The sequence below is a fragment of the Prionailurus viverrinus genome, chromosome B3 (assembly GCF_022837055.1).
Source record: "Prionailurus viverrinus isolate Anna chromosome B3, UM_Priviv_1.0, whole genome shotgun sequence".
NCBI lineage: Eukaryota > Metazoa > Chordata > Mammalia > Carnivora > Felidae > Prionailurus > Prionailurus viverrinus.
Genome location: NC_062566.1, coordinates 56,486,405 through 56,500,887, shown reverse-complemented (window position 1 = coordinate 56,500,887; position 14,483 = coordinate 56,486,405). Strand labels below are relative to the sequence as shown.

At 44.1% G+C, this 14,483-nt stretch overlaps 1 protein-coding gene across 2 annotated transcripts in view; it reads right to left on the bottom strand.

Moving 5' to 3' along the window:
- VPS39 (VPS39 subunit of HOPS complex) overlaps positions 1 to 14,483 on the bottom strand; it is a 46,832-nt gene that overhangs the window by 2,999 nt on the left and 29,350 nt on the right. Inside the window, exons 12-23 of one of the 2 annotated variants that reach the window (XM_047862598.1) lie at positions 8,863 to 9,005; positions 5,816 to 5,959; positions 5,197 to 5,338; positions 4,970 to 5,056; positions 4,596 to 4,669; positions 4,155 to 4,253; positions 3,444 to 3,561; positions 2,834 to 2,962; positions 1,854 to 1,956; positions 1,577 to 1,622; positions 522 to 671; positions 222 to 356 (exon numbers count right to left, since the gene is read on the bottom strand). In XM_047862598.1, the coding sequence (XP_047718554.1) occupies positions 222 to 356; positions 522 to 671; positions 1,577 to 1,622; positions 1,854 to 1,956; positions 2,834 to 2,962; positions 3,444 to 3,561; positions 4,155 to 4,253; positions 4,596 to 4,669; positions 4,970 to 5,056; positions 5,197 to 5,338; positions 5,816 to 5,959; positions 8,863 to 9,005 (1,370 nt within the window). The remainder of the gene's footprint in view (positions 1 to 221; positions 357 to 521; positions 672 to 1,576; positions 1,623 to 1,853; positions 1,957 to 2,833; positions 2,963 to 3,443; positions 3,562 to 4,154; positions 4,254 to 4,595; positions 4,670 to 4,969; positions 5,057 to 5,196; positions 5,339 to 5,815; positions 5,960 to 8,862; positions 9,006 to 14,483) is intronic. The other variant, XM_047862599.1, reaches the window with a different exon arrangement.

The window sequence follows — 14,483 nt, the reverse complement described above, 5'->3', positions numbered from 1 at the left end:
CACACAGAACACCAAGCAGAGGCTGGCTGGGTCTCACCTCCCAGCTCCCACAGAGGCCTCTAACTACAACACTTGCAACTAAATGTCAAGTCAGTTATTGTATCGGTTTGAGCTACAGTGTTAAAGCAACACAAAGCTCTGCTTTTGTCTACAGGGCTATGTGGTAACTATCTCTCGTACTAAAAAGTATAACTGCACCTTGGAGTTGGGAAAATTCATACCCTCAGAAATTCCGCATGGAGAAGGTTCTTGAGCACTTGATTGAACCGTTTCTTTTGTGCATTTTCTTCCAAGACCTTTTCCAGAAAGATGCGTATATCATTAATCTGAGTGTTTGCTGGGAGAAGGTTGATGGCCTAGGGACAGGAACAGAGATGGGAACACAGTGAAACAGAACAGGAGTAAGCCTGAGGAAATGTCTGAAGCCACAGAGCTCTCGAATCCCAGTCCATTTCTCTGTCCTCTCCTTTCATTCAATGCTCCCCCAAGTGCCCTCCATCTTCCCGAGAAGAAGTCCTGACCTTAGTGGTGTCCAGCTTGCTGTGGTGCAGCTCGAGGACCTGCAGGGCAGCTTGGAGGTTGGCTTGTGGCTCCAGCAGTTCCAGCTTGATTGGTCCCAGGCAGTGAACACTGGGGGGTGACAGGTACATCCGGAGCAGGGACAGATACACCTGTGTCTCATACAAGTACAAACCACATACGTCAGGCTGGCAGAAAGCCTCCCAGAAACCCCCCAGCATGACCACATGTAAAAGTACGAGGGGTTAGTCTGTGGTAATAGCTGACAGGGGACACTTAAAACTCATCATTTTCCACATTTTAAAAAGATTTTGGTAAAGTCAGTCAATTGCAGATGTTAAAAATTAAGGGCTGTTTTTCCTGAGAGACAAAACTCAAATGCCTTATATTTGTTAAGCATTACACTACTGACAAAATGCCAACACTGCAAAATGACTCAAAAAAGATCCCTCCAAGGAATCTGGCTTTGAGGCTGAGGCCCTATCACATTTTGGCAGAGAAGATGAACCCGAGATGAGATGTCGTAATTTCCTACTGGTACCAGTTAATGCAGGATTTCTCAACCTTAGCACTCAAGATTTGCAGCCGCATAATTCTTTGTTGAATTTTAGCACCCTGTTTAGCAGCAACTCTGGCCTCTACCGCCTAGATTCCAGTTACCCCCATATCCCTAGGCAGGACGATCAAAAGTGTTTCCAGACACTGACAGATCCAAGTGCATTCTAGATGGCGCACGTAAGTGCCCCTTATCACAACCATTAGATGTACCTTCTCAACAGGCTGATGACATAATTTACCATACAAGCTAGGACTCTTTTGAAAGTAAAGGGGCAGGGACGCTACTTATAATCACGTGGATGACCATAAGCCAGAAAATATCCCAAGCAAACCAGGATGTACGGTCACCCTGCCTCTTCCTTAATAAACACATGCAAAACCAATCAGTGATCTTAGCAATTCACACCAGTGTCACCTATGGCCAAACGAGAGAGGGTGAGGTGTACTCTGAGGGACAGTGAAAAGCGCACATGCTCCCGGGGCCAGGGTCACTACTTACATCTTTGTTGCCATCTTTATTTTGGTCATAATGCTTGTGGCAGTACCTGCAAGGGAGAAAGTGGTGAGACAAGGCCAGAGCAGCCATGTCTAGACAGAGGTCATCAATGCTGCCTCCTGAGCAGCCTCCTGATGGCGCCACAATCGGGGGCCAGTACAGGAGGCGGGGGGCGGGGGGGGGGGGGGGGGAGGTGGCCTTCTTAACTTCTCCCGCCTCTCCTCTCTCTGTGGGGCCAGTTGTTAGACTCCTTGGGTGGTACGTGGCAAGGTCAACGTACTCCTCAGCCATCTTTGTGTCCTTCAGGATGTGGACATAGATGAAGAGGGCTTGCTCATGCTTCCCCATGCGCCCCAGCAGCAGTGCGCGCTCTTCTAAGAGGCCTAGGAGGAAGAAGCAGCGTTAAGTGGCCATCGCCACACCGTGTAAGCACAGGCCAGGGGCTAAGCTGTTAGACAAATGGGTGACAACATTTTTATTACTTGGGATTTTGTCAAGGAGAACTGCTAAAATTTAAAAAAGGGTGGAGGGAGATATTTTAAGAGGTACTTTATCCCATCTGTTTTGTGATCACTTTAAAAAAAATTTTTTTTTTCAACGTTTATTTATTTTTGGGACAGAGAGAGACAGAGCTTGAATGGGGGAGGGGCAGAGAGAGAGGGAGACACAGAATCGGAAACAGGCTCCAGGCTCCGAGCCATCAGCCCAGAGCCTGATGCGGGGCTCGAACTCCCGGACCGCGAGATCGTGACCTGGCTGAAGTCGGACGCTCAACCGACTGCGCCACCCAGGCGCCCCTGTGATCACTTTTAAAATGGGTTAAGAACCCTCACCGGAAGAGACCAAGTGCATGATAAGTAAGCACCGACAATGTGCCAAGCACTCCAGCTAAAGAAAGTTAACACTTGGTCTCTGCTCTTCCGGAGCTTATACATCAGACAAACATGTCTTTTTCAGACAAATTATGCCAGATCACAAATATTGCTAAATAATGATCTTGACCAAGAACATGTACTGATGCAATAAAACAGGTTTCAACCTGGCCATCAATTACCAAGTGGTTCACACCCAGAAGAGACTCCTCTCAGTCATGGTACAAAAGTGAGTCTTCAGATGGGACAGAACAGCAGCACTGGCCTGAAACACGTGGTTTTTTCCAGGCCCAAATTTTGGGAAGACTAGGGCACTGGGGAAAAAGGGAAGAGGAGTTTTTGCATTGCCTTCTGCTGAATGGCTTCTGGCCATAAGGCAGACACTCACCATCAAAAGGGAAGTCACAGATGAGCCGGCCTGGATCATAGTAGCCAGAAATTTCCAAGAATATAAGGAGCTTCCGTCGGTATTCTCCCAGCTCACCTTCTTCCTCTCCAGCAGGAACTGGAGTTTTGCCTTTAAAGAAAACCAAACTCAATATGAAAGGATGCTATGGGGCAGCAATGTAAGGTCATCAAGAAAAACGAATGATATCACCACAATAATCAGAAAGGGCCTCCGCAGTGGGTTCCAGTTGGACTTTTCTCAGTTTATGGTCTCTACGTGACCCCAAAACATCAGCTTGAGGTAAAAAGAAAAACAAGCTGCACAAACACCCTTGTAGGCAAACCTGTTTCTTATCGGCACAGCTGTCATCTTGCAGACAAACCTGTTCCTTCCCCCACCCACAAGGGTGATGCTCAGAGATGCCCAGATCCAGACAAGGGCCTGAGTCTCCCCTGCTGGATCACTTAGCTTCCCTGGATCCTGAGGAACTTCCCACCATCTGGGCCTGCAGGGAAGAGTGGGGTCTGCTTCCCTATGCCACATGTCACCCTCAGGTCCCCAGGTCACTTCTAAAGCACAGGACCAACTGGCTGCCTATGAGAACTGGTACCTGCAGGGAAGGACAGGAGATATTCCTTCATGAGACCTTGCACCTTCTCACAGTACAGCTGGATTAGGCAGTTGTGGAACTGAGAGCCTGTCTCCTCCCAAACGTGGATGACATGTTCCTGAGGCAAAACACAGGTCAATCTGGTACCCTCTGCACTGTGACCCAGTTCCGTCACCCAGTCTCCCTCACATTTGTAAGGCCCAACAGGTCCCATCCAGATTGTTCCCTAATTAAGCGATAGCTCTTTTAAAACCACCAGGAAGTCTTAGAATACAACCTACAAACATCAGAGATTATTTTCTTGATTTGCAATCTAAGCTCCTTTATTAATTTTGTTCCATGATCCTCTAAACTCTCACATCAGCCCACGGAGTTAAGGTTAAACAGCTGCATTCTAGTACTTAAAACCAATGTGGTTGTCCTGTGGTCACTGCTGAGTGACTGTAAAACGTGGCCTAGAGAAGTTTTTCTCGAGCGTCATTCTTTTATTCCTCTGTACTTTACCTAGATTTAGAAGGCACTCATCAAAAAATTACATTTCCAGCTTCATCTACCAAGATCTCTTTCTTCAGAGGATGCTGAAATCATCTTCCTTACATTCTTACCAATCCCAAGTGACACAAGCCCCAATCCAAATTGCCCAAGAACTAACCCATGTGGTCCTGGATCCCATGTTTAAAGGTTTTTAGTTCATCCCAAAAAAGATCTTACCAGATAAGGAATAGCCAGACTCTTAAAATTCTCCACCAAGAAGCCAAGCACTCGGTCTCGCGGCAGGGACTCTACCTCTGGGAGATCTTCGGTAAATATCTGTGGGAACAAACCTGAGTTCCAGTGGTGGAACGATCTGTCTGCATTGCCACCAAACACACACACACACACCCAGGTGGAGGGGTCAAGTGGACTTCTGAAGGCGGAAGGGTGTGCAAGATGGCACCTGTAGCTAGTGCAACAGCCTAGATCACAGATCCCCCAGTGTCTGCGCAAGGCTCTCTGTGCTACATTACACTGCTGTCTCGTATTTCCCAGTCTACTCCTCTGAACACCAGAGAAATTGCATGAATCCTCCCTCCCCCTTCATCTGCCACTGCCCTAACTAGAATCAGGACCAAGCATGGTACTAGATAAACCCAAGACACCCCCGTGACCTACCTTCAGGCCATCCTCTGGGAAGTCTCGCAGCACCCACACTGAGTAGGAAAAAATCAAATGCAAGTTTTCTGTGCCTGGAGGGGAAAGTTAACAGGTGAAGCCCACCTGCCCATAGGACCGGGAAGGCAGGTGCACAGGTTGCCCCAGAATTTACTTTCCAGGGATAGTTCTGTCCAAGCACCAGTCACCTAGGGCTGCTTGGCCCTACTGGGCTGTCACAGTTCCACCACAGGAGGGCTTTTACCCCAAAGTAAAAACAAAGCTGGGCGAACACAAGAGAGAGAGGGCACTGACCAGCCAGAATCAGAAATGGAGGGAGACTGGGTCCATTGGAACACAATCCTTTCCCACTTCCCTTTCAAAGCTGGACTTACCCAAATGTTGCAGATACTGCACGGTCCTCTCATGGCCTTTCAGAGGGGAGTTTGCTTTCTTGGACTGGTCCACCAGCACCTGCAGAGCTGGCCATGAAGCCCAAAAACAAGGTCATAAGCCTCTTCCAGAAGGTGCGTCCCCATGGGAGAGTTATCACACATCAGTAGGCTTCCCCGATCTACATGTAAGAGACCCTCCCAGATGAGAGGAACCCTCATCCAGCCACCTTTCTCATGGAGCCCCTTCTTCTCATACAGGATTATCAGTTCGCTGTACTTGTGCGCCTTCTTCAGCACATGCTCGCTCTCTTCGATGTGGCAGTGATTGTTCTCCAGGCGCAGCAGAGGGGCCACCAGGGCCACGTTCGTCTGCATATGAAGCAGGACTTCAGCAGAAAGTCCTGCTTCATGGAGGAGCCCCCACCCCACCTAGTCCAGGCCTGCCTCAGGCTGAAAGGCCAGGGTGTCAACACAAGCAAGAGAAGGCAAACCACCCTTTTTCAGGACTACAGGTAGTGGCTTTTACGGCATCATGCTCGTTCACACAACAGACGTTAATGTTCTGGAGGGGAGTGGGGGAAAGAAGGTGATGCATTCAGGAAACACAGCCCCCATCCACCCTATAGCACTAACCCCAATCTTACCAGAGACCAGCCCACTGCAAATTCTGGGGCAATATCTTGCCTTATCCTCTTAATTCCAAGAAGCTCACAGGTGTCATGAAAAGACCAGGTGGTTCCCATCATCAAACATTTCACTTTTACTAGTGGCAAGTACCCCAAAGTAGCATTTTCCCAGTTTCAGCAGACTGGGAATTGTTGGTACTCAAATGCCTGGAGGACTCACATGCAGGTAGCACTTGAGCAAGGTGGTGTCGATGATTTGCAACAGCTTCTTCTTGGATTTAATGGTGGGAGTGCCTTCCATAAGCGGGGAGGTGCTAGACTGGTGATCAGAGTCATTCAGCTTCTTTACCAGTTGGCTTCGTTTCTGCGAAAGCCCAAAACTGTAGGGTCAAGGCCAGGACTAAATCACCTGAGCTACCAGGTAATGCCAAAGACCTCCAAAACAGTTCACATACCCACCTTGATCTCACATTAGGACATAATTTTTATTAGGGATCAAAACAGATGAATGCCAAGTTGCCACAGATACAGTAACAATTATTGATTGGGTAGTTACTGCACACCAGGCACTACGCCAAGAACTTTATGTTATCCTATTTTAAATCTAAAACAAATGCAAGTATTATTCTCTCCACTTACAAGTGAAGAACCCAAGGCATGGATGTTACATCTCTCACAAGCAGCAGAGGCGAGTTTCAAATTAGGGTCTAATCCCAAAGCCCATGTTCTTCTTCTTCTTCTTGTTTCAATCAACTTTATTGAGGTAGAAGTAACATACAATAAAATGTGTCCTTTAAAAGTATGAGATCCATTCTGATGGACACACACGTGCATGTAACCACGACTCCAATCAAGGAACAGAACATTTCTATCAACCCGGAAGGTTCCCTTGCGTTCTTCTGAAAGGATCCCACCCCTTACACCACTGATCTGATTTCTATCATGAGATTAGTTTTTCCTATTCTAGAACTTCATATAAACAGAATCATCTGGTTTGTATTATCTTGTGTCTGGCAGTGCCCACAGTCTTATCCGCTCCATCGTCTCTCTGGCATAGTAACAGTGTCAGTTAACTTCACACATTCCAAATCTCAGTACAGAAGTCCAGGGAAAAGTGTGTGCTTGGAGTCTTAATGCAACACAGTGGCAATAGAGAGCCTTCTTTATCACCACGGGCTTAGGAGATGGTCTGCCCTAGGAACACTTCTCACTTGGCACAGCTGCATGAGCTCTGAAGGGTGCAGACAGAGGCATGTTTGTATGTTCTTTGCAGGCCACCAGCCACAGCTGGATAGCCCTGGAGCCCAAGGTCAAGGAAATGCCAAGGCCATGCATGCCTGATCAGACCCAAAGGACATTTACTAACCCAGAAGCAGGTGGCTTACAATTGCCTAGCAGTAATTCTCAGGGCCTGGCCAGGGGATGCCTTACAGAGGTCTTCAGAATATATAAGGGGAAAACATTTGCTAAGTTCTCTGACTCTGGGTGAGTGCCCAGGAAATTAATAGTAACCCTTTGTGAGAGAAGTTCAGGGTGAAAAGTCTTTAATGGAAACATTAGTTTCAGTGTTTACCTGAAAATTTCACTTACCAATCCATAACAGTAAACTGAAAAATAAACTTAAATCTAAATACTCCCTCTAAAAAAAACCATGTTATAGAAGAATATTTATTGATAGGAAAGAACTTGCTCAGTATACAGCCAGATTTTTAAAAAGTAAGCTATAAAACAACTTTAGTTTGATATCCACTGGCAATGATAATCCAATAAGTAAATTTTTTAAAAACTGAATTCACAAACACATAGAGGAACATACCTCAGAGACACTGTGGATTTGGTTCCAGACAGACCACTTCAATAAAGTGAACATCTCAATAAAGCAAGTCGAATGAATTTATTTCACACTGCATACAATGGTATGGTAGTATTATGTCTAACAAAATAATGTACATATCTTAATTTAAACATACTTTATTGCTAAAAAATGCCAACTATCATCTGAGTTTTCAGTGAGTTGTAATCTTTTTGCTGGTGGAGGGTCCTGCCTCGACGTTGATGACTCAGGGTGGGGGTGGCTGTGGCAATTTCTTAAAATAAGACAGTAATGAAATCTGCCACATCAACTGACTCTTCAAGAATGATTTCTTGGGGGGCACCTGGGTAGCTCAGTAGGTTAAGCAACCGACTTCGGCTCAGGTCATGATCTCATGATTTGTGAGTTCGAGCCCCACGTTGGGCTCTGTGCTGAGAGCTTAGAGCCTGGAGCCTGTTTTGGATTCTGTGTCTCCTTCTCTCTCTACCCCTCCCCTGCTCACACTCCGTCTCTCTCTTTCTCTCTCTCAAAAATAAATAAAGACTTTAAAAGAAAAAAGGGAATGGTTCCTTGGGGTGCCTGGGTTGCTTAGTCGGTTAAGCATCTGACTTTGACTCAGGTCTTGATCTCGCAGTTCATGAGTTCAAGCCCTGCATCGGGCTCTGTGCTGACAGCCTAGAACCTGGAGCCTGCTTCGGATTCTGTGTCTCCCTCTCTCTCTGCTCCCCTCCCGCTCATGCTCTGTCTCTGTCTCTCAAAAATAAACATTAAAAAAAAAAAATTAAAAAGACCAATGATCACAGATCATAATTATAAATAATAATGAAAAAGTTTGAAATATTGTGAGAATTACCAAAATGTGACACAGAGACACGAAGTGAGTAAATGCTTTTGGGAAAATGGTGCCGACAGACTTGCTCAATGCTGGGTTGGCACAAACCTTTAATTTGTTTAAAAAAAAAAAAAAAAAAAAAGCATCCGTGAAGCACAATAAAGAAGGTTAGTGTGGCTCTAAAGATCTAGAAGGACAACAATATAATGATTACTTTTCTCTGGGTGGGAGAGTTATCAGTGATTTGCACTTTTGCTTTATATTTTCCTGGGGAAAGCACACATTTTTCCACAAGTATGTATGCTCCAAAAAAGTGTTTCAAAAAAATTATTATTTTCTATCAACTAAAATTTATTCTTTTTAGTTCCTTTAACACCTTAGTGTAAATTTACCAGAAATCAAGTAAATTTCCTGGTATTAAGATTTGGCAACAAATAGCTCAATGGTATTAATGAACAGGGAGATGAAGGAGAATGAAATGTGTGAGCCCACCGTGATTGCTACAGGATTCATTTACAGAATATGCCTGTGGTTTAGAGAAGGCCCTCACTTCCATGTCATAGAAAAGCAGGTTCTAGAAGTCCCAGGCAAACTCTTCCACACACCTCTGTACTATACCTACCTGTGTCAGGTAGTCAATCAGAGCTAAGTGTGCCTTCTCCAATTCAGCCCCCGAGAGCACAGGCAGTGGGTTAGGGTACTGTAGCTGTTTCCTGTAGTCTGTGGGCAGCAGGTCCGGGTACAGGCCCATCACATGGGTAGGATCTAAACGGAAGGTAAACGTGATTGCCCAGGAAGAATCATGTAGCAATTTAAGGAGCCAATAAAATGAGACTATTATTATGGCAAAATAAGTTCCGGACTGATTTTTTTTGAGAATTTTTTTTTTTAATCTTTTAAGTAATCTCTACACCCAACATGGAGCTTGAACTCACAACTCAGAGATCAAGAGTCACATGCTCCACCAACTGGAGCCACCCAGGCTCCCCCAAGATAGCCTTTTTTAAAAAAGGAATGACTCCAAGTTCATAACGACTCAATGAGCTATATACACTTACATAATTTGAGCACTATTTATATTTCACCAAACCATCACAAAAATGGCTTGACTCTACATTCCATTCATGGACACATACACATATGCAGAATTCGAACTGAAAATTTAAGAGCTCTCTGAAAATGGAGAAAAACTTTTCCAGGAAAAACTGATAAGGCAATTAAAGTTGAAAAGATCAATGACCTTATCTGTCAAAAAAGGAATATTACTAAAACAAATGGCCAAACGACAGGCTAGGGCATATATTTGCAGCATATATGGCAAGAGATTAAGTTGATTATATAAAACAAATCCACACAAATTGGTAAAAAAAAAAAAATTCATTTGATGAACAGGCAAAAGACAGGAATATCTGACAAGAAAATAATATAAGTGGGAAAGCATTTTGTTACGTTAAGAATCAAAACAGTACAGGGAGTCTTGGGGGGTTCAGCTGGTTAAGTTTCTGACTTCGGCTCAGGTCATGATCTCATGGCTCGTAGGTTCAAGGCCCACTGAGCTGTCAGCACAGAGCCTGGAGCCTGCTTCGGATTCTGTGTCTCCCTCTCTCTCTGCCCCTCCCTGCTCGTGTTCTGTCTCTCTCTCTCAAAAATAAAAAAAACAGCAAAAAAATTTAATAAAAGAAAACAGTACACACTAAAAACATGTACACATTTTTATATCCATTTAATTAGTAGAAAAAAAATTTATATGATACTACCCAGTGCTTGAAATATTATGAAAGTGAATCCTTTTTACACTGTCAAGGCAAAAAATACTGCTACCTCAATAAGGAAAAAAGCACCTGGACCCACTAATCCCACTTCTAGGAGTTCACTCTAACAAAATAGTCTACAAATGGGAGGGGGAAAACACATCTGAATGAACAGGTAATGTTACCATCATTATTTGCAACGATGCAATTCTGGAAACAATGTGGAATTTCTTCAGCAGCAGAAATAAGAACGTATTTTTCATTCGACTAAGAGATTATAATGCAATCATCACAAATTATAATTATGAAGGGCACACAGCAACATGAAAAAACGCTCTAACAATTTTACGTGACAAAAGCTATAAAAGCGTACACCTTTATGATTATAATTACATTAAGACGTGGACATGTGGAAAAAGTTTGGATGAGAAGGAGACAAAATGAGAGTCAAGGCTAGATCTGGAGTAAGCTTTGTTTCCTTTAACACCTTAATAATGTTTTGTACTAGCATTACTTTATTTTCATTAAAAAATTTTTTTTAAAGTTGGAGGAACATGAGAAGGCCAGGTCCCTTCTGTAAGGAGGCGAGCACCACGCAAACAGACCAGAAGAGAAATGCTACACAGCCCTGAACCCTCCAGGACCCATATCATCCCCAAGGAACCTGTGTCTGGCCACAAAATTTCTGCCCAGCCAGGAAGACCGTGTTCCTCAAAATCAGAGAATCATGATAATGTGAGGAAGACACTCGTGAGAAGCAGCATCTGAATGGCCAAATGGGACAGTTGACAGTTGTACGTGGTGGCCACACAGAAACACAGTCTGAGGAAAGAAGATGACTGTTGGGGAGCTGGAAGGAAGGGTGGCCCACAATGTGAGCCTCCATCAGCCTCCTGCACCACAGTGTGTGTCTACAAACAGGGCTCTGAGGGTGTCATTGTACTTAAAACCGTGTGCCCAAAGCCAATCACCCAAAGCCTCCAATATGATGTCTGAACTCCCTTGCAGCATTCAAGGTCCTCTGAAATTTGGCCCCAGCTTCTCCTTCTAGTGTGATCTATCCAGCGCCACAAACATCCCACTGAGCTGTGGTTCACAGATCCTCAGACACAACTGTGTCTTCCTGCCACCTGCCTTCCTTTACACTCTCCTTTCCCCTGTATCTTCCAGGGCCCAGGTTACCTCCTCTCTCCCCTCCTCTTGAGACCTCCTGACTCAGTTCTCCATGAGCCTGAAGACCTATTTCACGCTTATTCCAATGTTTTACTGAGCAGTTTTACATGCAACCTCTTTATGGACACACAACATGTCTTATTTATCCGAGAAGCCCAGGACTGAAGGCAGAGCTGGGGCTGACCAGGCTTATCTGATCTGCCTTTGGGCTGAGTCCAGGATTATGCCACACATCAAATCCCCAGTAATACAGACAAATAATTAACAATGGGATTATATTTCTTATACAGAACAAATGATACAGATCAGCTCTGCTCTGGCCACATGGATCTGGCTGCTCCCTGAACATTTCAACCTCACTGCCTTTCCACTAGCCATTCCCTCTGCCTGCAGAGCACCTCCCCAGACGTGTGCCTGCTTCAATAGCTTCCTTCAGTCCCTAACTTCTCAGAGATGCCTTCCCTGATCATTTAATCTCAAATTTCAATGCTCATTCCTATCTTCAGTACTCCTTACCCCCCTTCTCCTGTTTTATTTTTCTTAGGACTTACCACTTCCCAACATATTATAATTTTGCTTGTTTATTTCGTTGTCTGCCCTGTCTCCATCAGAATATAAGCGCACGACATGGTATCCAGAATTGTCTTCAGTGCATGGTAGAAGCTTGATAAAATTTTTGTTGACTGAATAAGTAATGAATATACTATGTGAACCAATTCAACAGGCTCAATTTCAAGATCTAGATATGGGCTTCAAGAAATATAAAAATTATCTTATTCATATCATACTCAACCACTCAAGACGCCAAAACCCCAGGGCCTCAATGCAGTGTGTGTTCTTATCAAGCCATCATGCAAATACCGGTACCACTTACCTTTCTACTTTGCATTAGAGCTTTTTATGTACAAGTTGTGGATTACCACAAGGAAATACTGCTAAAATACTGGTTCTTAAACATCTTTAGGATCCTCTCTCTAGAGGATCTTAAACATCCTGATCCTCTCTCTAGAAAAACCCACACATGCAAAAATTTTTGTATCAAGTCTAGGGTGGTTTATAGATTTGATAAAGACCACTCACAGGTCCCATGTCCCCAGTGGCAGGAGACACAGCTTCTTCCTGACTCATAAAAGCTAGAAATAGGACACCCTTGTAAGAAGCCTATCCGTGGAACACAGGAAAGGAAAGGGCAGGAAAGCAAACCTGGGCCCAGTCCATCCTATACTAGAGGGATGAAAGGACACTGGGCCCGGTAGTATTATATTCCAGCCATTTGAGACTTTTCTGCAGCCTGGCCTCGCTCTGGCTCAGAACATGCCTCCACAAAACTTCCTTTTGGTCCCATTCTGTGCTCTTGAAGCATTCTTCTGACTTAGCATCCCAGATACACTCTTTTCTGCTACAACCTGAGTTTCTTTCATGTGAATTAGTTCATGCACAGTTGGTAAGTGGGAGAATGAGATTATGAGGCAAAAATTGTGTGTTTGTATGCAAATTTCCCCAACTTGTTAGTGTTTTCAAGTGACCAGGCAAGCTTCCTCATAATTAAAGAGAAAGCCTAATTATACTGGGAGACTTAAGAAAGTACTGAAAAGTGACCTTTTTTAGCCCAAGGAGTGGCTGGTTAGTAGCTTCGAAACCGCTACACTTTTTATTAAGTTAAACCACCTGCAAAAGCTGAGAATCAAAATGAAGCAAAGATGTTCTCCCCATATTAATTATTTGAGGGCTTATAAAGAAGTCTATATCCAGGATGAGACGCTTTATTTTGATGAAACTAGTTTCTATTAGAAGCAAATATTCTCAAAGATTTGTATCTCAAAGGAGAAAGCACAGCCCCAGGATTCAAGATTGCCAAGCACTGTCATGCTGGGTACCAACACCAGAGGGAATTTAGTTTTAGTAGGACCGTTATTATTTTAATTAGTGTTCCACTTACAAAGTTGCCTATGTCTTGAGTGGTCTGCCCCAATCCCATTTTTCCCACAAGCCTTGTTATGTCCCATTAAGGATTTATTTATTTTAAACTTTGAGAGAGAGAGAGAGAGAGACAGAAACAGAGACAGAGAACAAGCGAGCAGGAGAGGGGCAGAGAGAGAGAATCCTGTGCTGTCAGAGCACAGGCCAACATGGGGCTCAATCTCATGAACCGTAAGATCATGACTTGAGCCGAAATCAAGAGTCAGATGCTTAACCGACTGAGCCACCCGGGCGCCCCTACACGAGTTATTTATTATAGAATATAAGGTTTTGCAGAACCACATTCAAAGCATCATAACAAAATGCCTGTACCTCAATACACATAAAAAAGAGCGCCCTGGGTGCCCTGTATGAATATTCTAGCCACTGGAAAGAGATCTGGCCTCTCTACTGTAAATAAATAAAGGGATATTCTGTTAATATATTGGTCTCATGTGATTTTCGTCAGGGTCAGACTATACTGGTAGTCCGATGATCTCTGGATATACTAAGAACATCCACTTCTGGACCTGAGGACCAGACCTTAGTCTGAGGTCAGTGGAGATGCTGCCCACTAGACAACATCACCACCAGCACACATCTCCTCCTGCCACTGGTAAGGGTCCACTTGGGCCTTAGTTCCCTACGAGACTGTTCTTTGAAAGCAGAATTTGTCTGGTTATAGTTACTTGGAGCCCAGTGAAGTGCACTGCACTGTATGTATTTGTGGAATGAATAAATTAAAAGATATTAACTTCATTAAGACTGACTTTAAAGCTTTAGGATTGGGGTTCAATTATCATTGGCACATAGAAAAAGTACCAAGTTACTATGGCATTTATAGCTTATTATTCCAGTGTTTTCCCAAAGAGCTGGTAGAACACTGAAAATAAATGTCCCAAATGAGTTCATTCAGAGGAAGGATGGTACAAATTTATTGATTCAGGTTGCCCAGCTTTCACCCCTCTTTTTAAATAGGTGAGCTCCTTCTTCCATACCACATGTGGTCTTGGAGAATAGTTCTAGGCACCTACATTTGCCTTCAGAAGCAAAGGGTAGCCACAACCTCTTTCCCCACCCCTAGTAAAGTCAGAAGGTGTGAGACTATGACCCAATCCTGGTCAATTAGATACCCTTAATCTTGAGAAAGTGACTCAAGGATGACAAGCAGTTATGGTACACACCAACAAAGATCACAGCCTACATGGTTCTTTTATGTAATGTTGATACTCCTCCAGCAAGAGGTAGGGTCTGTGTTCCCCTGCCTTGAACACATAAGAATATGGCAGAAGTGACTATGATAAAAGGCACTGAAGCTTCCACTGAGGTCTCTTGGATTGCTCACACCAGGAAAAGCCAG